Source organism: Hordeum vulgare, chromosome 7H (genome assembly GCF_904849725.1).
Source record: "Hordeum vulgare subsp. vulgare chromosome 7H, MorexV3_pseudomolecules_assembly, whole genome shotgun sequence".
NCBI lineage: Eukaryota > Viridiplantae > Streptophyta > Magnoliopsida > Poales > Poaceae > Hordeum > Hordeum vulgare.
The window spans coordinates 564,849,952-564,875,870 of record NC_058524.1 but is presented as its reverse complement, the minus strand read 5'-3'; the positions used below and the strand labels follow the sequence as shown (position 1 = coordinate 564,875,870).

The 25,919-nt window shown below is 43.2% G+C and overlaps 1 protein-coding gene across 1 annotated transcript in view; it reads left to right on the top strand.

The window, feature by feature from the left end:
* The window catches only part of LOC123409313 (receptor-like protein 2), a 108,266-nt gene that overhangs the window by 66,252 nt on the left and 16,095 nt on the right, over window positions 1-25,919 (top strand). Inside the window, exon 7 of the mRNA XM_045102251.1 lies at window positions 10,260-10,263. Within this exon, the coding sequence (XP_044958186.1) occupies window positions 10,260-10,263 (4 nt within the window). The remainder of the gene's footprint in view (window positions 1-10,259; window positions 10,264-25,919) is intronic.

Genomic DNA, 25,919 nt, shown 5'->3' with positions numbered 1-25,919 from the left:
TTTATGTTCAGATCCTTGATGCTATTCATTACACCTCTGATCATGATTATGATTATGTTTTGTGAGTAGTTACTTTTGTTCCTGAGGACATGGGATAAGTCATGTTAATAATAGTCATGTGAATTTGATATTCGTTCAGTATTTTGATATGTTGTATGTTGTCTTTTCCTCTAGTGGTGTTATGTGAACGGCGACTACATAACACTTCACCATATTTGGGCCTAGAGGAAGGCATTGGGGAGTAGTAAGTAGATGATGGGTTGCTGGAGTGACAGAAGCTTAAACCCCAGTCTATGCGTTGCTTCTTGAGGGGCTGATTTCGATCCACTAGTTTAATGCTATGGTTAGACTTTGTCTTAATTCTTCTTTTGTAGTTGCGGATGCTTGCGAGAGAGGTTAATCATAAGTGGGATGTTTGTCGAAGTAAGGGCAGTACCCAAGCGCTGGTCCACCCACATATCAAACTATCAAAGTAACGAACGCGAATCATATGAACATGATGAAACTAGCATGACAGAAATTCCCGCTTGTCCTCGGGAGCGTTTTTCCTCCTATAAGACTTTGTTCAGGCTTGTCCCTTGCTACAAAAGGGATTGGGCAACTTGCTGCACCGTTGCTACTACTTGTTACTTGTTACTCTTGGCTTTCTATGTTTCACCTCGCTACACAATCACTTGTTACCGCTACTTTCAGTGCTTGCAGTTATTACCTTGCTGAAATCCGTTTATTAGAGCCTTCTGCTCCTCGTTGGGTTCGACACTCTTACTTATCGAAAGGACTACGATTGATCCCCTATACTTGTGGGTCATCAAGACTCTTTTATGGCGCCGTTTCCGGGGAGTGAAGCGCCTTTGGTAAGTGGAAATTGGTAAGGAAACATTTATATACTATGCTGAAATTTATTGTCACTTGTCACTATGGAAACTCTTCCTTTGAGGAGTTTATTCGGGGTATCTTCACCACGAACGGAAGCACGAGGAGTTTCTCCTCAACCTGAGGTACCTACTGAAAATATCTTTTATGAAATTCCTTTGCGTATGCTTGAGAAACTGCTGGCTAATCCTTTTACAGGAGATGGATCTTCACATCCAGACTTTCATCTAATCTATGTAGATGAAGTTTGTGGTTTATTTAAGCTTGCAGGTTTGCCCGAGGATGAGGTAAAGAAGAAATTATTTCCTTTATCTTTGAAGGATAAGGCGTTGACATGGTATAGGCTATGTGATGATACTGGATCATGGGGCTACAATCGGTTGAAATTGGAACTTTATTTATAACTTTTGGCCTCGTGATAGGGAAAGCATAGCTCAAGATCGGGGGAGGCTTAAATAAATGCTATATTCATGCCCCAATCATGAGCTCTCGAGAGAAATCATCACTCAAAACTTTTATGCTCGGCTTTCTCATGAAGATCGTACCATGCTTGACACTTCTTGTGCCGGTTCTTTTATGAAGAAGGATATTGATCACAAATGGAATTTATTGGAGAGAATCAAATGCAACTCTGAAGATTGGGAGCTAGAGGAAGGTAAGGACTCAGGTATGAATTTCCAGTTTGATTGCGTTAAATCTTTTGTTGAGACAAACACTTCTAGAGATTTTAGCGCTAAGTATGGACTTGGTTGTGAGATAGTAGCTTCTCTATGTGAATCTTTTGCTGCTCATGTTGATCTTCCCAAAGAGAAGTGGTTTAAATATCATCCTCCTGTAGAAAGCAACATAGCCAAAACCAATCTAGTTGAGGAGAAAATCATAGCTTTTAGTGATCCTGTTGTTCCTTGTGCTTACACTGAGAAACCACCATACCCTGCTAGGATAAAGGACTATTTTAAAGCTCCAACTGTGATACGTAGGGGTTACATTAGACCACTTGCACTCCCTGAGGAGATTAGAGTTGAACCTAGTGTTTCTATTATCAAAGATCTCTTAGCCGAAGACATAGATGGGCATGTTAGCAAATTCTGTGAGGACTCCGCTAGAATTGCTAAACCTCACGCGAAAGACAAGCACGGACCTGTAGTTGCCCTGCCCGTTGTTTCTGTTAAGATAGGAGATCACTGTTACCATGGTTTATGTGATATGGGAGCTAGTGTTAGTGCAATACCCCATTCTCTATATGATGAAATCAAAGATGAGATTGCACCTGCTGAGTTAGAGCCCATTGATGTCACTATTACGCTAGCTAATAGAGACACTATCTGCCCTTTGGGAATTGTGAGAGACGTAGAAGTCCTGTGTGGTAAGATGAAGTATCCTACTGATTTCCTCATCCATGGTACTGCACAAGATAGCTTTTGTCCCATCATATTCGGTAGACCCTTTCTCAACACTGCAATGCTCACATTGATTGCATTAAGCAGACCGTCACAGTAAGTTTCGAGGGTGTGTCTCATGAATTTAACTTCTCCAAGTCTGGAAGACAAACCCATGAAAGAGAGTCGTCTGGTAGGGATGAAATCATTTCTCTTGCCTCTATTGCCGTACCTCCTACGGATCCTTTAGAGCAATATCTGCTTGAGCATGAAAATGATATGCATATGGACGAGAGAGATGAGATAGATAAAATTGTCTTAGAACAATATCCTATTCTCAAGAATAATCTGCTTGTTGAACTGCTTGGGGATCCTCCCCCACCAAAGGGTGATCCTGTGTTCGAGCTTAAATAGTTGCATGATACTCTTAAGTATGCCTATCTTGATGAGAAGGAGATATATCCTGTCATTATTAGTGCTCTCCTCTCAGAGCGCGAAGAGAAGAAGTTACTAAAAACTCTGAGGAAGCACCGCGCTGCTATTGTATATACTCTTGATGATCTTAAGGGTATTAGTCCTACTCTATGTCAGCACAAGATTAAAACCGATCCTGACTTTAAACCAGTTCCTGATCATCAAAGGAGATTAAATCCTAAGATGAAAGAGGTCGTTAGAAAAGAAATATTAAAGCTTCTGGAAGCAGGAATCATTTATCTTGTCGCTCATAGTGATTGGGTAAGTCCAGTACATTGCATACCTAAGAAGGGAGGTATCGCCATCGTTCCTAATGATAAGGATGAACTAATCCCAGAAAGGATTATTACCAGCTACAGAATGGTGATAGACTTCCGGAAACTGAACAAGGCAACCAGGAAAGATCATTATCCTTTGCCGTTCATAGACCAAATGCTAGAAAGGCTATCAAAGCACACACACTTCTGCTTTCTAGACGGATATTCAGGTTTCTCGCAAATACCTGTTGCACAATCTGATCAAGGGAAAACTACTTTCACCTGCCCTTTCGGTACCTTTGCCTATAGACGTATGCCTTTTGGCTTATGTAATGCACTTGCCACCTTCCAAAGATGTATGATGGCTATATTCTCTGACTTTTGTGAAAAGATCGTCGAGGTTTTCATGGATGACTTCTCCGTTTACGGGTCTTTCTTTGATGATTGCCTCAGCAACCTTGATCGAGTCTTACAGAGATGCGAAGAAACCAACCTCGTCTTGAATTGGGAGAAGTGCCACTTTATGGTTAATGAAGGTATCGTCTTAGGACACAAAATCTCTGAAAGAGGCATTGAAGTTGATAAGGCTAAGGTTGATGCAATTGAGAAAATGCCTCGCCCCACAGATATCAGAGGTATACGAAGTTTCTTAGGTCATGCTGGTTTCTATAGAAGGTTCATTAAAGACTTCTCTAAGATTTCTAGGCCTCTTACCAACCTCTTGCAGAAGGATGTTCCTTTTGTTTTTGATGAGGATTGTGAGGAAGCCTTTGAAATACTTAAGAAGGCTTTGATAACCGCACCTATTGTTCAACCACCTGACTGGAACTTGCCCTTTGAAATCATGTACGACGCTGGTGATTATGCTGTTGGTGCTGCTCTAGGACAAAGAGTTGACAAGAAGTTGAATGTCATTCACTACGCAATTAAAACTCTAGACAGTGCCCAAAGAAATTATGCTACTATGGAGAAGGAATTTTTAGCAGTCGTGTTTGCATGTGAAAAGTTCAGAACTTACATAGTTGACTCCAAAGTCACTATTCACTTTGATCATGCTGCTATTAAGTACCTCATGGAGAAGAAGGACGCTAAGCCTAGGCTGATCAGATGGGTTCTCCTGCTACAGGAATTTGATTTGCACGTCATTGACCGAAAGGGTGCTGATAACCATGTAGAAGATAACTTCTCTTGGCTAGAGAATGTCCTTGATGACCAACTACCCATTGATGTCAGCTTTCCTGATAAGCAATTGATTGTCATCCGCACTTCACATAGTGCACCGTGGTATGCCGATTATGCAAATTATATCGTAGCCAAATACATACCACCCAGTTTCACCTATCAACAAAAGAAGAAATTCTTCTTTGATTTGAGACACTACTTTTGGGATGATCCTAACCTTTATAAGGAAGGAGTAGATGGTGTTATTAGACGTTGTGTGCCTGAACATGAACAGGGACAGATCCTCCAGAAGTGTCATTCCGAAGCCTACGGAGGCCACCATGCTGGAGATAGAACTGCCCATAAGGTATTGCAATCAGGTTTCTATTGGCCCACTCTCTTCAAGGATGCCCGTAAGTTTGTCTTGTCTTGTGACGAATGCGAAAGGATAGGGAACATCAGTAAGCGTCAAGAGATGCCTATGAACTATTCACTTGTCATTGAACCATTTGATGTCTGGGGCTTTGATTATATGGGACCCTTCCCGAGTTCCAATGGGTACACTCACATCTTAGTTGCTGTGGATTACGTTACTAAGTGGGTAGAAGCTATCCCCACTAAAAATGCTGATCACCACACCTCTATTAAGATGCTTAAAGAAATCATATTCCCAAGATTTGGAGTCCCTAGATACTTGATGACTGATGGCGGTTCACACTTCATTCATCGTGTTTTCCGAAAAAGATGCTGGCTAAGTATGATGTCAACCATAGAGTTGCATCTCCTTATCATCCTCAGTCTAGTGGTCAAGTGGAGTTCAGTAATAGGGAGATCAAATTGATCCTACAAAAGACCGTCAATAGATCTCGAAAGAATTGGTCTAGCAAACTTGACGATGCACTATGGGCTTATAGGACTGCTTATAAGAATCCCATGGGCATGTCACCATATAAAATGGTTTACGGTAAGGCCTGTCATTTACCTCTTGAGCTGGAACACAAAACTTATTGGGCAATCAAAGAGCTCAACTTTGATTTCAAACTTGCCGATGAGAAGCGATTGTTTGATATCAGCTCGTTAGATGAATGGAGAGCCTAGGCATATGAGAATGCCAGGTTGTTCAAGGAAAAGGCTAAGAGATGGCACGACAAACGAATACAGAAACGAGAGTTCAATGTAGGTGATTATGTCTTGCTATACAATTCTCGTTTGAGATTCGTTGCAGGCAAGCTTCTCTCTAAATGGGAAGGTCCCTATGTTGTCGAGGAAGTATATCGTTCCGGTGCCATCAAAATCAATAACACGGAAGGAAATTTTCCTAGAGTGGTAAATGGGCAAAGAATCAAGCATTACATCTCTGGTACTCCCATAAATGTTGAGACCAATATCATCAATGTCATAACTCCAGAGGAGCACATAAGGGATGTTTATCAGCCTGTTTCAGACCTTGAAAACGAAGATGTATCTGTTTCGGTAAGAAATTGGACTCCGATACTTTTCCAATAGGAAATTTCCTCAGTTTTGGAATTTTTGGAAAATTAGAAAAATAAAAAGCAGTCCGGAGAGCGAACGAGGCAGCCACAAGGGCCCACTCCGCCACCACCCCCCTGGTGGCGGTGGGCAAGCTTGTGGGCACCTCGTTGTTGGGGAACGTCGCATGGGAAACAAAAAATTTCCTACGCGCACGAAGACCTATCATGGTGATGTCCATCTACGAGAGGGGATGAGTGATCTACGTACCCTTGTAGATCGTACAGCAGAAGCGTTAGAGAACGCGGTTGATGTAGTGGAACGTCCTCACGTCCCTCGATCCGCCCCGCGAACAATCCCGCGATCAGTCCCACGATCTAGTACCGAACGGACGGCACCTCCGCGTTCAGCACACGTACAGCTCGACGATGATCTCGGCCTTCTTGATCCAGCAAGAGAGACGGAGAGGTAGAAGAGTTCTCCGGCAGCGTGACGGCGCTCCGGAGGTTGGTGATGATCTTGTCTCAGCAGGGCTCCGCCCGAGCTCCGCAGAAACGCGATCTAGAGGAAAAACTATGGAGGTATGTGGTCGGGCAGCCGTGAGAAAGTCATCTCAAATCTGCCCTAAAAGCCCCATATATATAGGAGGAGGGAGGGGGACCTTGCCTTGGGGTCCAAGGGACTCCCAAGGGGTCGGCCGAGCCAAGGGGGGGAGGACTCCCCCCCCCCCCAAACCGAGTTGGACTTGGTTTGGTGGGAGGAGTCCCCCTCCCTTCCCACTTCTTCCCTCTTTTTTTTTCTTTCCTTTGATTTTTCTTCTCTTGGCGCATAGGCCCCTTTGGGGCTGTCCCACCAGCCCACTAAGGGCTGGTGTGTCTCCCCAAAGCCTATGGGCTTCCCCGGGGTGGGTTCCCCCCCCCCCCGGTGAACTCCCGGAACCCATTCGTCATTCCCGGTACATTCCCGGTAACTCCGAAAACCTTCCGGTAATCAAATGAGGTCATCCTATATATCAATCTTCGTTTCCGGACCATTCCGGAAACCCTCATGACGTCCGTGATCTCATCCGGGACTCCGAACAACATTCAGTAACCAACCATATAACTCAAATACGCATAAAACAACGTCGAACCTTAAGTGTGCAGACCCTGCGGGTTCGAGAACTATGTAGACATGACCCGAGAGACTCCTCGGTCAATATCCAATAGCGGGACCTGGATGCCCATATTGGATCCTACATATTCTACGAAGATCTTATCGTTTGAACCTCAGTGCCAAGGATTCGTATAATCCCGTATGTCATTCCCTTTGTCCTTCGGTATGTTACTTGCCCGAGATTCGATCGTCGGTATCCGCATACCTATTTCAATCTCGTTTACCGGCAAGTCTCTTTACTCGTTCCGTAATACAAGATCCCGCAACTTACACTAAGTTACATTGCTTCCAAGGCTTGTGTGTGATGTTGTATTACCGAGTGGGCCCCGAGATACCTCTCCATCATACGGAGTGACAAATCCCAGTCTTGATCCATACTAACTCAACTAACACCTTCGGAGATACCTGTAGAGCATCTTTATAGTCACCCAGTTACGTTGCGACGTTTGATACACACAAAGCATTCCTCCGGTGTCAGTGAGTTATATGATCTCATGGTCATAGGAATAAATACTTGACACGCAGAAAATAGTAGCAACAAAATGACACGATCAACATGCTATGTCTATTAGTTTGGGTCTAGTCCATCACGTGATTCTCCTAATGACGTGATCCAGTTATCAAGCAACAACACCTTGTTCATAATCAGAAGACACTGACTATCATCGATCAACTGGCTAGCCAACTAGAGGCATGCTAGGGATGGTGTTTTGTCTATGTATCCACACATGTAAATGAGTCTTCATTCAATACAATTATAGCATGGATAATAAACTATTATCTTGATACAGGAATTATAATAATAACTATACATTTATTATTGCCTCTAGGGCATAATTCCAACAGTCTCCCACTTGCACTAGAGGCAATAATCTAGCCCTCACATCACTATGTGAATTACATTGTAATAAATCTAACACCCATACAGTTCTGGTGTCGATCATGTTTTGGCCGTGGAAGAGGTTTAGTCAGCGGGTCTGCTACATTCAAATCCGTGTGCACTTTGCATATATTTACGTCCTCCTCCTCGACGTAGTCGCGGATGAGGTTGAAGCGTCGTTTGATGTGTCTGGTCTTCTTGTGAAACCTTGGTTCCTTTGCTAAGGCAATGGCACCAGTGTTGTCACAGAACAAGGTTATTGGATCCAGTGCACTTGGCACCACTCCAAGATCCGTCATGAACTGCTTCATCCAGACACCCTCCTTAGCCGCCTCCGAGGCAGCCATGTACTCTGCTTCACATGTAGAATCTGCTACGACGCTTTGCTTGGAACTGCACCAGCTTACTGCACCCCCATTAAGAATAAATACGTATCCGGTTTGCGACTTAGAGTCGTCTGGATCTGTGTCAAAGCTTGCATCGACGTAACCTTTTACGGCGAGCTCTTCGTCACCTCCATACACGAGAAATATCTCCTTAGTCCTTTTCAGGTACTTCAGGATATTCTTGACCGCCGTCCAGTGATCCACTCCTGGATTACTCTGGAACCTACCTGCCATACTTATGGCCAGGCTAACATCCGGTCTAGTGCACAGCATTGCATACATGATAGAGCTTATGGCTGAAGCATAGGGGACGGAGCGCATATGCTCTCTATCTTCATCAGTTGCTGGGCACTGAGTCTTACTCAATCTCGTACCTTGTAACACTGGCAAGAACCCTTTCTTGGACTGTTCCATTTTGAACCTCTTCAAAACTTTATCAAGGTATGTGCTTTGTGAAAGTCCTATCAGGCGTTTTGATCTATCCCTATAGATCTTAATGCCTAGTATGTAAGCAGCTTCTCCTAGGTCCTTCATAGAGAAACTTTTATTCAAGTAACCTTTTATGCTCTCCAAAAGCTCTACGTTGTTTCCAATCAGTAATATGTCATCCACATATAATATTAGAAACGCCACAGAGCTCCCACTCACTTTCTTGTAAATACAAGATTCTCCAACCACTTGTATAAACCCAAATGCTTTGATCACCTCATCAAAGCGTTTGTTCCAACTCCGAGATGCTTGCACCAGTCCATAAATGGATCGTTGGAGCTTGCATACCTTGTCAGCATTTTTAGGATCGACAAAACCTTCGGGTTGCATCATATACAACTCTTCCTTAAGGAAACCGTTAAGGAACGCCGTTTTGACATCCATCTGCCAGATTTCATAATCGAAAAATGCAGCTATTGCTAACATGATTCTGACGGACTTAAGCATCGCTACGGGTGAGAAGGTCTCATCGTAGTCAACTCCTGGAACTTGTGAAAAACCCTTTGCCACAAGTCGAGCTTTATAAACGGTCACATTACCGTCAGCGTCCGTCTTCTTCTTAAAGATCCATTTGTTCTGAATAGCCTTGCGGCCCTCAGGTAGTATCTCCAAAGTCCACACTTTGTTCTCATACATGGATCCTATCTCGGATTTCATGGCTTCTAGCCATTTGTTGGAATCTGGGCCCACCATTGCTTCTTCATAATTTGCAGGTTCATTGTTGTCTAACAACATGATTGATAAGACGGGATTACCGTACCACTCTGGAGCAGCGCGTGATCTCGTCGACCTGCGTGGTTCAACAGAAACTTGAACTGGAGTTTCATGATCATCATCATTAACTTCCTCCTCAACCGGCGTTGCAATGACAGAGGTTTCCCCTTGCCCTGCGCCACCATCCAGAAGGATGAGAGGTTCGACAACCTCGTCAAGTTCTATCTTCCTCCCACTCAATTCTCTCGAGAGAAACTCCTTCTCGAGAAAAGTTCCGTTCTTAGCAACAAACACTTTGCCCTCGGATTTGAGATAGAAGGTGTACCCAACTGTCTTTTTTGGGTAACCTATGAAGACGCATTTTTCCGCTTTGGGTTCCAGCTTTTCAGGCTGAAGCTTTTTGACATAAGCATCACATCCCCAAACTTTAAGAAACGACAACTTTGGTCTTTTGCCATACCATAGTTCGTATGGTGTCGTCTCAACGGATTTCGATGGTGCCCTATTTAAAGTGAATGCAGCTGTTTCCAATGCATAACCCCAAAATGATAACGGCAAATCAGCAAGAGACATCATAGATCGCACCATCTCTAACAAAGTACGATTAAGACGTTCGGACACACCATTACGCTGTGGTGTTCCAGGCGGTGTTAACTGCGAAACAATTCCACATTGTCTTAAGTGAGTACCAAACTCGAAACTCAGATACTCACCCCCACGATCAGACCGTAGGAACTTGATCTTCTTGTTACGATGATTTTCCACTTCACTCTGAAATTGCTTGAACTTTTCAAATGTTTCAGACTTGTGCTTCATCAAGTAGACATAACCATATCTACTTAAATCGTCAGTGAAGGTGAGAAAATAATGATATCCGCCGCGTGCCTCCACGCTCATTGGACCACACACATCGGTATGTATGATTTCCAACAAGTCACTTGCACGCTCCATTGTTCCGGAGAACGGAGTCTTAGTCATCTTGCCCATAAGGCATGGTTCGCACGTGTCAAGTGAATCGAAGTCAAGTGACTCCAAAAGTCCATCAGCATGGAGTTTCTTCATGCGCTTTACACCAATATGACCCAAGCGGTAGTGCCACAAAAATATGGCGCTATCATTGTTTACTCTAACTCTTTTGGTCTCAATGTTATGTATATGCGTATCGCTATCAAGATTCAATATGATAAAATCCTCTCACATTCGGTGCATGACCATAAAAGATGTTACTCATAGAAATAGAACAACCATTATTCTCAGACTTAAAAGAGTAACCGTCTCGCAATAAACAAGATCCAGATATAATGTTCATGCTCAACGCAGGCACTAAATAACAATGATTTAAGTTCATCACTAATCCCGATGGTAGCTGAAGTGACACTGTGCCGACGGCGATTGCATCAACCTTGGAACCGTTTCCTATGCGCATCGTCACTTCGTCTTTCGCCAGCCTTCGTCTATTCCGCAGTTCCTGCTTCGAGTTGCAAATGTGAGCAACAGAACCGGTATCAAATACCCAGGCACTACTATGAGAGCCGGTTAAGTACACATCAATAACATGTATATCAAATATACCTGATTTTTCTTTGCCCGCCTTCTTATCTGCCAGACACTTGGGGCAATTGCGCTTCCAGTGACCCATACCCTTGCAATAGAAGCACTCTGTTTCAGGCTTAGGTCCAGCTTTGGGCTTCTTCGGCGGATTGGCAACACGCTTGCCGCTCTTCTTCGAATTGCCCTTCTTTCCTTTGCCGTTTCTCTTGAAACTAGTGGTCTTGCTCACCATCAACACTTGATGCTCTTTGCGGAGTTCAGACTCTGCGACTTTCAGCATCGCAAACAACTCGTCGGGAGACTTGTTCATCCCTTGCATGTTGTAGTTCAACACAAAGCCTTTATAGCTTGGCGGCAGTGATTGAAGGATTCTGTCAGTGATAGCTTCCTGCGGGAGTTCAATCCCCAGTTCAGCTAGACGGTTTGAGCACCCAGACATTTTGAGCACATGTTCACTGATAGACGAGTTTTCCTCCATCTTGCAAGCATAGAATTTATCGGAGGTCTCATACCTCTCGATCCGGGCGTTCTTCTGAAAGATAAACTTCAACTCCTGGAACATCTCAAATGCTCCATGACGCTCAAAGCGACGTTGAAGTCCCGGTTCCAAGCCATACAAGACTGCACATTGAACTATTGAGTAGTCCTCCTTACGTGCTAACCAAGCGTTCTTAACATCCTGATCAGCCGTAGCGGGTGGTTCATCTCCTAGCGCAGCATTAAGGACATAATCCTTCTTTCCAGCTTGTAAGATTAGCTTAAGATTACGAGCCCAGTCTACAAAGTTGCTTCCATCATCTTTCAACTTAGCTTTCTCTAGGAACGTATTAAAATTCAGGATGACACTTGCGTGAGCCATGATCTACAACACGAATATATTCAAAGTGGACTTAGACTATGTTCAAGATAATTAGAGTTCAACTTAATCAAATTATATGCTAAACTCCCACTCAAAAAGTACATCTCTCTAGTCATTTGAGTGGTTCATGATCCACTTACACTATCCCAAGTCCGATCATCACGTGAGTTGAGTATAATTTCAGTGGTAAGCATCCCTATGCTAATCATATCAACTATATGATTCATGATCGACCTTTCGGTCTCATGTGTTCCGAGGCCATGTCTGCACATGCTAGGCTCGTCAAGCTTAACCCGAGTGTTCCGCGTGCGCAACTGTTTTGCACCCGTTGTATGTGAACGTTGAGTCTATCACACCCGATCATCACGTGGTGTCTCGAAACGACGAACTGTAGCAACGGTGCACAGTCGGGGAGAACACAATTTCGTCTTGAAATTTTAGTGAGAGATCACCTCATAATGCTATTGTCGTTCTAAGCAAAATAAGGTGCATAAAAGGATTAACATCACATGCAATTCATAAGTGACATGATATGGCCATCATCACGTGCTTCTTGATCTCCATCACCAAAGCACCGGCACGATCTTCTTGTCACCGGCGCCACACCATGATCATCCATCAACGTGTTGCCATCGTGGTTGTCATGCTACTTATGCTATTACTACTAAAGCTACATCCTAGAAAAATAGTAAACGCATCTGCAAGCACATATGTTAGTATAAAGACAACCCTATGGCTCCTGCCGGTTGCCGTACCATCGACGTGCAAGTCGATATTTCTATTACAACATGATCATCTCATACATCCAATATATCACATCACATCGTTGGCCATATCACATCACAATCATACCCTGCAAAAACAAGTTAGACGTCCTCTAATTTTGTTGTTGCATGTTTTACGTGGTGACCAAGGGTATCTAGTAGGATCGCATCTTACTTACGCAAACACCACAACGGAGATATATGAGTTGCTATTTAACCTCATCCAAGGACCTCCTCGGTCAAATCCGATTCAACTAAAGTTGGAGAAACCGACACTTGCCAGTCATCTTTGAGCAAAGGGGGTTACTCGTAACGATGAAACCAGTCTCTCGTAAGCGTACGAGTAATGTCGGTCCAAGCCGCTTCAATCCAACAATACCGCGGAATCAAGAAAAGACTAAGGAGGGCAGCAAAACGCACATCACCGCCCACAAAACCTTTTGTGTTCTACTCGAGAAGACATCTACGCATGAACCTAGCTCTGATACCACTGTTGGGGAACGTCGCATGGGAAATAAAAATTTTCCTACGCGCACGAAGACCTATCATGGTGATGTCCATCTACGAGAGGGGATGAGTGATCTACGTACCCTTGTAGATCGTACAGCAGAAGCGTTAGAGAACGCGGTTGATGTAGTGGAACGTCCTCACGTCCCTCGATCCGCCCCGCGAACAATCCCGCGATCAGTCCCACGATCTAGTACCGAACGGACGGCACCTCCGCGTTCAGCACACGTACAGCTCGACGATGATCTCGGCCTTCTTGATCCAGCAAGAGAGACGGAGAGGTAGAAGAGTTCTCCGGCAGCGTGACGGCGCTCCGGAGGTTGGTGATGATCTTGTCTCAGCAGGGCTCCGCCCGAGCTCCGCAGAAACGCGATCTAGAGGAAAAACTATGGAGGTATGTGGTCGGGCAGCCGTGAGAAAGTCATCTCAAATCTGCCCTAAAAGCCCCATATATATAGGAGGAGGGAGGGGGACCTTGCCTTGGGGTCCAAGGGACTCCCAAGGGGTCGGCCGAGCCAAGGGGGGGAGGACTCCCCCCCCAAACCGAGTTGGACTTGGTTTGGTGGGAGGAGTCCCCCTCCCTTCCCACTTCTTCCCTCTTTTTTTTTCTTTCCTTTGATTTTTCTTCTCTTGGCGCATAGGCCCCTTTGGGGCTGTCCCACCAGCCCACTAAGGGCTGGTGTGTCTCCCCAAAGCCTATGGGCTTCCCCGGGGTGGGTTGCCCCCCCGGTGAACTCCCGGAACCCATTCGTCATTCCCGGTACATTCCCGGTAACTCCGAAAACCTTCCGGTAATCAAATGAGGTCATCCTATATATCAATCTTCATTTCCGGACCATTCCGGAAACCCTCATGACGTCCGTGATCTCATCCGGGACTCCGAACAACATTCGGTAACCAACCATATAACTCAAATACGCATAAAACAACGTCGAACCTTAAGTGTGCAGACCCTGCGGGTTCGAGAACTATGTAGACATGACCCGAGAGACTCCTCGGTCAATATCCAATAGCGGGACCTGGATGCCCATATTGGATCCTACATATTCTACGAAGATCTTATCGTTTGAACCTCAGTGCCAAGGATTCGTATAATCCCGTATGTCATTCCCTTTGTCCTTCGGTATGTTACTTGCCCGAGATTCGATCGTCGGTATCCGCATACCTATTTCAATCTTGTTTACCGGCAAGTCTCTTTACTCGTTCCGTAATACAAGATCCCGCAACTTACACTAAGTTACATTGCTTGCAAGGCTTGTGTGTGATGTTGTATTACCGAGTGGGCCCCGAGATACCTCTCCGTCATACGGAGTGACAAATCCCAGTCTTGATCCATACTAACTCAACTAACACCTTCGGAGATACCTGTAGAGCATCTTTATAGTCACCCAGTTACGTTGCGACGTTTGATACACACAAAGCATTCCTCCGGTGTGAGTGAGTTATATGATCTCATGGTCATAGGAATAAATACTTGACACGCAGAAAACAGTAGCAACAAAATGACACGATCAACATGCTACGTCTATTAGTTTGGGTCTAGTCCATCACTTGATTCTCCTAATGACGTGATCCAGTTATCAAGCAACAACACCTTGTTCATAATCAGAAGACACTGACTATCATCGATCAACTGGCTAGCCAACTAGAGGCATGCTAGGGACGGTGTTTTGTCTATGTATCCACACATGTAAATGAGTCTTCATTCAATACAATTATAGCATGGATAATAAACTATTATCTTGATACAGGAATTATAATAATAACTATACATTTATTATTGCCTCTAGGGCATAATTCCAACACTCGTGTGCCTCCCGGACTCCGTTTTCTTGCGGAGGACTCCTTCTGGCCCAGAAAAAAAACAATATATAGTCGCCCAAAGGTTTTGATCTCCGTATCGTGTAGTTTTCCTCTATTTTCATTTCGAGCTTTTTGTCTGCCGCAGATTTAGAGCAAAGATGTCTCAGGAATCTGTTGGGGAGAATGATCTTCACCAAGTTCATGAGGAAGTAGATGCTGATCTGAAAAGAGTAGAAGTCATGGAAGCCAGGGACCAAGCTAAGGAGAAAACCCAAGCTAGGGAGGAAGTTCAACCTATGTTCAACATTGAAGACGTTGAAGGAGTAGATTTTCTCCAACCCTTCCTCCACGTGTTGTCTCCATCCTTGATTGAACTCTTGAGGTTTTGAAAAACAACTCGCGCTCGCAATATTTCTCTTTCTCGTGAAGTTGTTTTGCTGGAAAACCATGTCACAGATCTCAAAGGTATAAATCAAAGATTGATAGCTCTCTTGGAATCAAAGGCGACAACAACACCACCATCACCGCCAAAGGAAGACAACTAAACATTGGTATGGGCAATCCCCTTGGTTTCTACCAAGCTTGAGGGAGTTGCCCTGGTATCGTATCACCTTTATATCTTTTGCTTTTACCTTTGTTTTAGTTCTTTCCTCTTCAATTTTTATTTCTTCTTTTAGAGGAATAAGTCTTTAGTTTTTAGTTTGAGTCTTTTGCTTTTGTCTCTCCCCCGTTGTATTCAAGCTTACGAGCTATATAATAAAGAGTTTCTTAGTTAAGGGCTTTGCTTTGTGCCATGATCAATAGTATGAAAAGAACGATAGCATGAAAGATCATGAGACGTTCTTATGGAAAGTGATAACTTCACTTATGACAAGTATGATGATTGAAACTTGTTGAGAATAAATCAACATAGACATTAGTCATTGTTGCAATGAACAAGAAGTAATAAGGAAAGAGAGGTTCACATATAAATATATCATCTTAGACACTTTTTACAATTGTGAGAACACACCAAACTATTACATGCCTAGGAGTATATGTTGGACAAGGAAGACAACATAATGAATTGTGTTTTCTTGGTTCCAAACAATGTTATATGATTAGAGATCCCTTAGCATGTGACGATTGCTTCCACCTCATATTAGCCAAAACTCCCGCACCAAGTAGAGATACTACTTGTGCATCCATAAACCTCCAACCCAGTTTTGCCATGAGAGTCCACCATACCTACCTATGGATTGAATAAGATCCTTCAAGTAAGTTTTCATCGGTGCAAGCAATAAAAATTGTTGTATAATATGTATGATCTATTAGCGTGTGGAAAATAAGCTTTGTACGAACCTGTGATGAGGAAGACATAAAAGCGACAGACTGCATAATAAAGTTCTTTATCACAGGAGGCAATATAAAGTGACGTTCCTCCGCACTAAGAGGACACACATTCAAACCTCAAAAGCGCATGACAACCTCTGTTTTCGTTTCGAGCCTGTTTCTGCTACAGATCTAGATCGCTATGGCGTCCCCAAAAGCTCCGAAAGACAAGATCTTTGAGAAGGTCATCAACCCCTACCTCGCGGGAGTGCTGCAACACCCTCAATCTATCGATATGCATGAGGGATTGCTGCACATCCGTGATGTTGAGGGGCCCAAGAAGACCGGAAGCGTGGAAGCGAGGCTTGAAGCAATGGAGCAACAAGTCTTCAAGTGCCAAGGGATGGTGGAGCGTGGACTCAACGCCAACCACATGATGATCACGGAGTTCACCACCAAGCACAAGATCGATGCCAATGACATCGGGAAGCACCTCTCCAGGCTCTATGACATAATTGATCACCTCCAAGCCTAGATCTATGACCTGCACAACCAAAACTGTGAGTATGAGTATAGATTTAAATCAATACGGTTGGCTGCAGATTTGAGGATTCCGGAGACTCGATCATCATTCCATGATGGAGCACCTATGCCTTGGAAGACGGAGGATCAAACCCATGTTGCAACAACTCCACCACCATCACCTCCAAAGGAAGACAACTAAGCATGGGTATGGGCAAACCCCTTGGCTTGTGCCAAGCTTGGGGGAGTTGCCCCGGTATCGTATCACCATCACATCTTTTGCCTTTACCTTTTATTAGTTCGATCCTTTTTGGTTTTATCTTCCTCTAGTAGAATAAAGTTCTTAGTGTTTTAGGCTTGAGTTTTTCTTTGTGTCACCCCCGATGTATTCGAGCTCGTGAGCCATATAATAAAGAGTGTCTTAGTTATGGGCCTTGCCTCATGCCATGATCAAAAGAATGATAATAGAACAAAAGAATGAAAGATCATGTAATGATCTTATGGGAAGTGATGGATTCACATATAAAAATAATGATGATTGAAACTTGTTGAGGGTGGACAAACATAGACCTTGGTCATTGTTGCAATTAATAGGAAGTGATAAAGAAGGAGAGGTTCACATATAAATATATCATCTTTGACACCATCTATGATTGTGAACACTCACTAAACTATTACATGCTTAGAAGTAGATGTTGGACAAGGAAGACAACATAATGAATTATGTTTGCTTCGTTCCGAACAATGTTATATGATTAGAGATCCCTTAGCATGTGACGCTTTCTTCCACCTCTTATCAGCCAAAACGTTCGCACTAAGTAGAGATACTACTTGTGCATCCATAAATCTTCAACCACAGTTTTGCCATGAGAGTCCACCATACCTACCTATGGATTGAATAAGATCCCTCAAGTAAGTTGTCATCGGTGCAGGCAATAAAAATTGCTCCCTAAATATGTATGATCTATTAGTGTGTGGAAAATAAGCTTTGTACGAACCTGTGATGAGGAAGACATAAAAGCGACACACTGCATAATAAAGTTCTTTGTCACAGGAGGCAATATAAAGTGACGTTCCTCCGCACTAAGAGGACACACATTTAAACCTCAAAAGCGCATGACAACCGCTGCTTCCCTCTGCGAAGGGCCTATCTTGTACCTTTACTTTTTACCCTTGTAAGAGTCATGGTGATCTTCACCAATTCCCTTTTTGCCTTTGTCTTGGCTACCGTCACATGCTTGGGAAAGATCTATATTCATATATCAACTTGGAGTTGAGTACTCATGCTTTATTGTTGTTGACTTTACCCTTGAGGTAAATGGTTGGGAGGCAAACTATAAGCCCCTATCTTCCTAAGTGTCGAGCTGAAACTTTGACACCATGAGTACCACGTGAGTTCTAACAATTTTGGAAAACAAAAGAGATGATTGAGTATGTGGGTTTGCCTTACAAACTCTTATTTGACTCTTTATGATGTTGTCATAAATTGCAATTGCTTCAATGACTATGGACTATTGTTGGTTACTTCTCGGTAAGGTTTTTGCTTCATGCTTTGATTTGTGAAGGAATTGTTACTTTCCCATAAGAATCTTTATGATATATTGTTGTTCTATGTGTGATCATGATGCCCTCATGTCTGTATTATGTTTTATCGACACCTTCGTCCCTCAACATGTGGACATGTTTATGGAACTTGGTTTTCGCTTGAGGACAAGCGAGGTCTAAGATTGGGGGAGTTGATACGTCCATCTTGCATCATGCTTTCATGTTGATATTTATTGCTTTTGGGGCTTTTATATTACTTGTGGTACCATATTTATGCCTTTTCTCTCTTATTTTGCAAGGTTTATTTGAAGAGGGAGAATTCAGGCAGCTGGAATTCTGGACTGGAAGAGGAGCAAATCCTAGTCCACTATTCTGCACATCTCCAAATGCCCTGAAAATTTACGTGAATTTTTTCTGGAATATATTAAAAATACTGGGTGAAAGAACTACCGGAGGGGGGCCACCAGGGCCCCACAAGCCCCCACTCCGCCACCACCACCCCTGGTGGCGGTGGGCAAGCTTGTGGGCTACCTAAAGGCCCACTAGCCCCCCTCTTTTTCTATATGAAGCGTCCTGGTGTGGAAAAAATCAAGAGGGATCATTTTCGTGGTTTCGCCGCCGCCACGAGGCGGAACTTGAGCAGATCCAATCTAGAGCTCCGGCAGGACGATCCTGCCGGGGAAACTTCCCTCCCGGAGGGGGAAATCGTTGCCATCGTCATCACCAACACTCCTCTCATAGGAGGGGAGGCATATTCATCAACATCTTCATCAGCACCATCTCCTCTCCAATCCCTAGTTCATCTCTTGTAATCAATCTTCGTCTCGCGACTCCGACTAGTACTTGTAAGGTTGCTAGTAGTGTTGATTACTCTTTGTAGTTGATGCTAGTTGGATTACTTGGTGGAAGAGTTTATGTTCAGATCCTTGATGCTATCCATTACACCTCTGGTCATGATTATGATTATGTTTTGTGAGTAGTTACTTTTGTTCCCGAGGACATGGGATAAGTCATGTTAATGATAGTCATGTGAATTTGATATTCGTTCGGTATTTTGATATGTTGTATGTTGTCTTTTCCTCTAGTGGTGTTATGTGAACGTCGACTACATAACACTTCACCATATTTGGGCCTAGAGGAAGGCATTGGGGAGTAGTAAGTAGATGATGGGTTGCTGGTGGCTACTTACTACTCCAGCAACCCATCATCTACTTACTACTCCCCAATGCCTTCCTCTAGGCCCAAATATGGTGAAGTGTTATGTAGTCGACGTTCACATAACACCACTAAAGGAAAAGACAACATACAGCATATCAAAATACCGAACGAATACCAGATTCACATGACTATTATTAGCATGACTTATCCCATGTCCTCAGGAACAAAAGTAACTACTCACAAAGCATAATCATAATCATAATCAGAGGTGTAATGAATAGCATCAAGGATCTGAACATAAACTCTTCCACCAAGTAATCCAACTAGCATCAACTACAAAGAGTAATCAACACTACTTGCAACCTTACAAGTACCAATTGGAGTCGCGAGACGGAGATTGGTTACAAGAGATGAACTAGGGCTTGGAGAGGAGATGGTGCTGATGAAGATGTTGATGGAGATGACTCCCCTCCGATGAGAGGAGTGTTGGTGATGATGATGGCAACAATTTCCCCCTCCGGGAGGGAAGTTTCCCCGGCAGGATCGTCCTGCGGGAGCCCTAGATTGGTTCTACTCAAGTTTCGCCTCGTGGCGGCGTCGAATCCACGAAAAAGCTCCTCCTCTATTTTTTCTGGAACGACACCCTTCATATAGCAAAAGAGGGGGGCTGGTGGGCCGCCAGGGTGCCCACAAGCCCTGTAGCCGCCGCCAGGGGGGTAGGTGGCGGCTACCAGGCTTGTGGGCTCCTAGTAGCTCCCCTCTGGTACTTCTTTCGCCCAGTATTTTTTATATATTCCCAAAAAAATCCATGTTGATTTTCAGGGCATTTGGAGTTGCGTAGAATAGAGGACTCAGACTTGCTCCTTTTCCAGTCCAGAATTCCAGCTGTCGGTATTCTCCCTCTTCAAATAAACCTTGCAAAATAAGAGAGAAAAGGCATAAGTATGGTACCACAAAGTAATATAACAGTCCATAAAGCGATAAATATCAACATGAAAGCATGATGCAAAATGGACGTATCAACTCCCCCAAGCTTAGACCTCGCTTGTCCTCAAGCGAAAACCAAGATCCATAAACATGTCCACATGTTTAGGGATGGAGGTGTCGATAAAACATAATACGAACATGAGGGCATCATGATCACACATAGAACAGCAATACATCATAAAGATTCTTATGGGAAAGTAACAATTCCTTCACAAAGCAAAGTATGAAACAAAAACCTTACCGAGAAGTAGCCAACAACAGTCCATAGTCATTGAAGGAATTGCAATTTATCATAACACCAGAAAGAGTCTAATAAGAGCTTGTAAAGCAAACCCACATACTCAATCATCTCTTTTGTTTTCAATAATTGTTACAACTCACGTGATACTCATGGCATCAAAGTTTCAGCTGGACACACAGAAAGATAGGGGTTTATAGTTTTGCCTCCCGACCATTTACCTCAAGGGTAAAGTCAACAATAATAAAGCATAAGTACTCATCTCCAAGTTGATATATGAATATAGATCTTTCCCTAGCATGTGATAGTAGCCAAGACAAAGGCAAAATAAGGAATTGGTGAATATCACCATGACTCTTTCAAGGGCAAAAAGTAAAGGTACAAGATATGCCCTTCGCACAGGGAAGCATAAGTTGTCATGCGCTTTGAGGTTTGGATGCGTGTCCACTTAGTGCGGAGGAACGTCACTTTATATTGCCTCCTGTGATAAAGAACTTTATTATGCAGTCTGTCGCTTTTATGTCTTCCTCATCACAGGTTCGTATAAAGCTTATTTTCCACACACTAATACATCATACATATTAGAGAGCAATTTTTATTGCTTGCACCGATGGCAACTTACTTGAGGGATCTTATTCAATCCATAGGCAGGTATGGTGGACTCTCATGGCCAAACTGGGTTGAAGGTTTTTGGATGCACAAGTAGTATCTCTACTTGGTGCGGGAGTTTTGGCTAATATGAGGTGGAAGCAATCGTCACATGCTGAAGGATCTCTAATCATATAACATTTTTGGAACCAAGCAAACACAATTCATTATGTTGTCTTCCTTGTCCAACATCTACTCCTAAGCATATAATAGTTTGTTGAGTGCTCACAATTATAGAAAGCGTCTAAGATGATATATTTATATGTAAACCTCTCTTTCCTTATTACTTCTTATTAATTACAAAAATGAGTGAGGTCTATGTTGGTCTATTCTCAACAAGTTTCAATCATCATACTTGTCATAAGTGAAGCTATCACTTTCCATAAGATCATCTCATGATCTTCCATGCTATCGTTCTTTTCATACTTTTGATCATGGCACAAAACAAAGCCCTTGACTAAGATACTCTTTATTATATAGCTCACAAGCTCGAATACATCGGGGGAGACGCAAGGCAAAAGACTCAAACTAAACACTAAATACTTATTCCACTAAGAGAAGAAATAAAAACTGAAAAGGAAAGAACTAAAACAAAGGTAAAAGCAAAATATATAAAGGTGATATGATACCAGGGCAACTCCCCCAAGCTTGGCAAAAGCCAAGGGGATTGCCCATACCAATGCTTAGTTGTCTTCCTTTGGTGGTGATGGTGGTGGAGTTGTTGAAGCAATCTGATCCTCTGTCTTCCAAGGCATAGGTGCTCCATCATGGCAGGACGAACGAGTCGCCGGAATCCTCAAATCTGCAGCTCACCGTATTGATTTAAATCTATACTCATACTCACAGTTTCGGTTCTGCAGGTCATAGATCTGGCCGTGGAGTTGATCAACCCTGTCATAGAGCCTGGAGAGGTGCTTCCCAATGTCAATGGCATCCATCTTGTGATTGCTGGTGAAATCCGTGATCATCATGTGGTTGGCGTTGAGTCCACGCTCCACCATCCCTTGGCACTTGAAGACTTGTTGCTCCATTGCTTCGAGCCTCGTATCCATGCTTCCGGTCTTCTTAGGCCCCTCAACATCACGGATGTGCAACATCCCCTCGCCCATCTTGATAGATTGAGGGTGTTTCAGCACTTCCGTGAGATAGGGATTGATGAACTTCTCGAAGATCTTGTCCTTAGGAGCTTTTGGGGAAGTCATGACGATCTACATCTGTAACAGAAACAGGCTCGAAATGAAAATAGAGGAAAATTGCGTGATAAGGAGATCAAAACCCTCGGGCGTATATATAATGATTTGTTCTGGACCAGAAGGAGTGTTCCGCAAGAAAACGGAGTCCGGGAGGCACACGAGGTGCCCACAAGCCCTGTAGCCGCCGCCAGGGGGGTAGGTGGTGGCTACCAAGCTTGTGGCCGCCTCGTGCGCTCTCCGGACTGCTTTTTATTTTTCTAATTTTCCAAAAATTCCAAAACGGAGGAATTTCCTATTGGAAAAGTTTCGGAGTCCAATTACTTACCGAAACACATACCTCTTCGTTTTTAGGGTCTGAAACAGGCTGATAAACATCCCTTATGTACTCCTGTGGAGTTATGATTTTGATGATATTGGTCTCAACATTTATGGGACTACCAGAGATATAATACTTGATTCTTTGCCCATTTACCACTCTAGGAAAATTACCTACTGTGTTGTTGATTTTGATGGCACCGGAACGATATACTTCCTCGACAACGTAAGGACCTTTCCATTTAGAGAGAAGCTTGCCTGCGAAGAATCTTAAGCGAGAATTGTATAGCATGACCTAATCACCTATATTGAACTCTCGTTTTTGTATTCTTCTATCGTGCCATCTCTTAACCTTTTCCTTGAAAAACTTGGCATTCTCATATGCCTGGGCCCTCCATTCATCTAATGAGCTGATATCAAACAACCGCTTCTCACCGGCAAGTTTGAAATCGAAGTTGAGCTCTTTGATTGCCCAATAAGCTTTGTGTTCCAGCTCAAGAGGTAAATGACAGGCCTTACCGTAAACCATTTTTTATGGCGACATGCCCATGGGATTCTTATAAGCAGTCCTATAAGCCCATAGTGCATCGTCAAGTTTGCTAGACCAATTCTTCCAAGATCTATTGACAGTCTTTTGTAAGATCAATTTGATCTCCCTATTACACAACTCCACTTGACCACTAGACTGAGGATGATAAGAAGATGCAACTCTATGGTTGACATCATACTTAGCGAGCATCTTGCGGAAAACACCATAATGAAGTGTGAACCGCCATCAGTCATCAGATATCTAGGGACTCCAAATCTTGGGAAAATGACTTCTTTCAGCATCTTAATACAGGTGTGATGATCAACATTTCTAGTGGGGATAGCTTCTACCCACTTAGTGACATAATCAACAGCGACTAAGATGTGAGTATACCCATTGGAACTCGGGAAGGGTCCCATATAATCAAAGCCCCAGACATCAAATGGTTCAATGACAAGTGAATAGTTCATAGGCATTTCCTGACGTTTACTGATGTTCCCTATTCTTTGGCATTCGTCACAAGACAAGACAAACTTACGTGCATCCTTGAAGAGAGTGGGCCAATAGAAACCTGATTGCAATACCTTATGAGAAGTTCTATCTCCAGCATGGTGTCCTCCGTAGGCTTCGGAATGACACTTCTGCAGGATCTGTCCCTGTTCATGTTTAGGCACACAACGTCTAATAACACCATCTACTCCTTCCTTATAAAGGTGAGGATCATCCCAAAAGTAGTGTCTCAAATCAAAGAAGAATTTCTTCTTTTGCTGATAGGTGAAACTGGGTGGTATGTATTTGGCTACGATATAGTTTGCGTAATCAGGATACCACGGTGCACTATGCAAAGTGCAAATGACATTTAATTGCTCATCAGGGAAGCTGTCATCAATAGGTCGTGGGTCATCAAGGACATTCTCTAGCCTGGACAAGTTATCTGCTACAGGGTTATCAACACCCTTTCGGTCAACGACGTGCAAATCAAATTCCTGTAGCAGGAGAACCCATCTGATCAGCCTAGGCTTAGCGTCCTTCTTCTTCATAAGGTACTTAATAGCAGCATGGTCAGAGTGAATAGTGACTTTGGACTCAACTATATAAGATCTGAACTTTTCACATGCAAACACGACTGCTAAAAACTCATTTTCCGTAGTGTCATAGTTTCTCTAGGCACTGTCTAGAGTTTTACTAGCGTAGTGAATAACATTCAACTTCTTGTCAACTCTTTGTCCTAGAACAACACCAACAGCATAATTACTAGCATCACACATGATCTCAAAAGGCAAGTTCCAATCAGGTGGTTGAACAATAGGTGCGGTTATCAAGGCCTTCTTAAGTATTTCGAAAGCTTCCTCACAATCCTCATCAAAAATAAAAGGAACATCCTTCTGCAAGAGGTTGGTAAGAGGCCTAGAAATCTTAGAGAATTCTTTAATGAACCTTCTATAGAAACCAGCATGACCTAGGAAACTTCGTATACCTCTGATATCTATGGGGCAAGGCATTTTCTCAATTGCATCAACCTTAGCCTTATCAACTTCAATGCCTCTTTCAGAAATTTTATGTCCTAAGACGATGCCTTCATTAACCATGAAGTGACACTTCTCCCAATTCAAGACAAGATTGGTGTCTTTACATCTCTGTAAGACTCGATCAAGGTTGCTGAGGCAATCATCAAAGGAAGACCCGTAAACGGGGAATTCATCCATGAAAACCTCGACAATCTTTTCACAAAAGTCAAAGAATATAGCCATGATACATCTTTGAAAGGTGGCAGGTGCATTGCATAAGCCAACAGGCATACGTCTATAAGCAAAGGTACCGAAGGGGCAGGTGAAAGTGGTTTTCTCCTAATCAGATTGTGCAACAGGTATTTGCGAGAAACCTAAATAACCGTCTAGAAAGCAGAAGTGTGTGTGTTTGGATAGCCTTTCTAGCATTTGGTCGATAAAATACAAAGGATAATGGTCTTTCCTGGTTGCCTTGTTCAGTTTCCGGAAATCTGTCACCATCCTATAGCCAGTAATAATCCTTTGTGGGATTAATTCATTCTTATCATTAGGAACGACGGTGATACCTCCCTTCTTAGGTACGCAATGTACTGGACTTACCCAATCACTATGAGCAACAGAATAAATGATTCCTGCTTCCAGAAGCTTTAATATTTCTTTTCTCACAACCTCTTTCATCCTCGGATTTAATCTCCGTTGATGATCAGCAACTGGCTTAGAATCAGGATCGGTTTTAATCTTGTGCTGACATAGAGTGGGACTAATACCCTTAAGATCATTAAGAGTATATCCAATAGCCGCGCGGTGCTTCCTCAAACTTTTTAGTAACTTCTTTTCTTCATGCTTCGAGAGGAGAGCACTAATAATAACAAGATATATCTCCTTCTCATCAAGATAGTCATACTTAAGAGTATCTGGTAACTGTTTTAGCTCGAACACAGGATCACCCTTTGGCGGGTGAGGATCCCCAAGCAGTTCAACACGCAGATTATTCTTGAGAATAGGATATTGTTCTAAAACAATTTTATCTATCTCATCTCTTTCATCCACATGCATATCATTTTCATGCTCAAGCAGATATTGCTCTAAAGGATCCGTAGGAGGTATGGCAATAGAGGCAAGAGCAATGATTTCATCCCTACCAGATGACTCCTTTTCATGGGGTTGTCTTCCAAACTTGGAGAAGTTAAATTCATGAGACACACCCTCGAAACTGACAGTGACAGTCTGTTTAATGCAATCA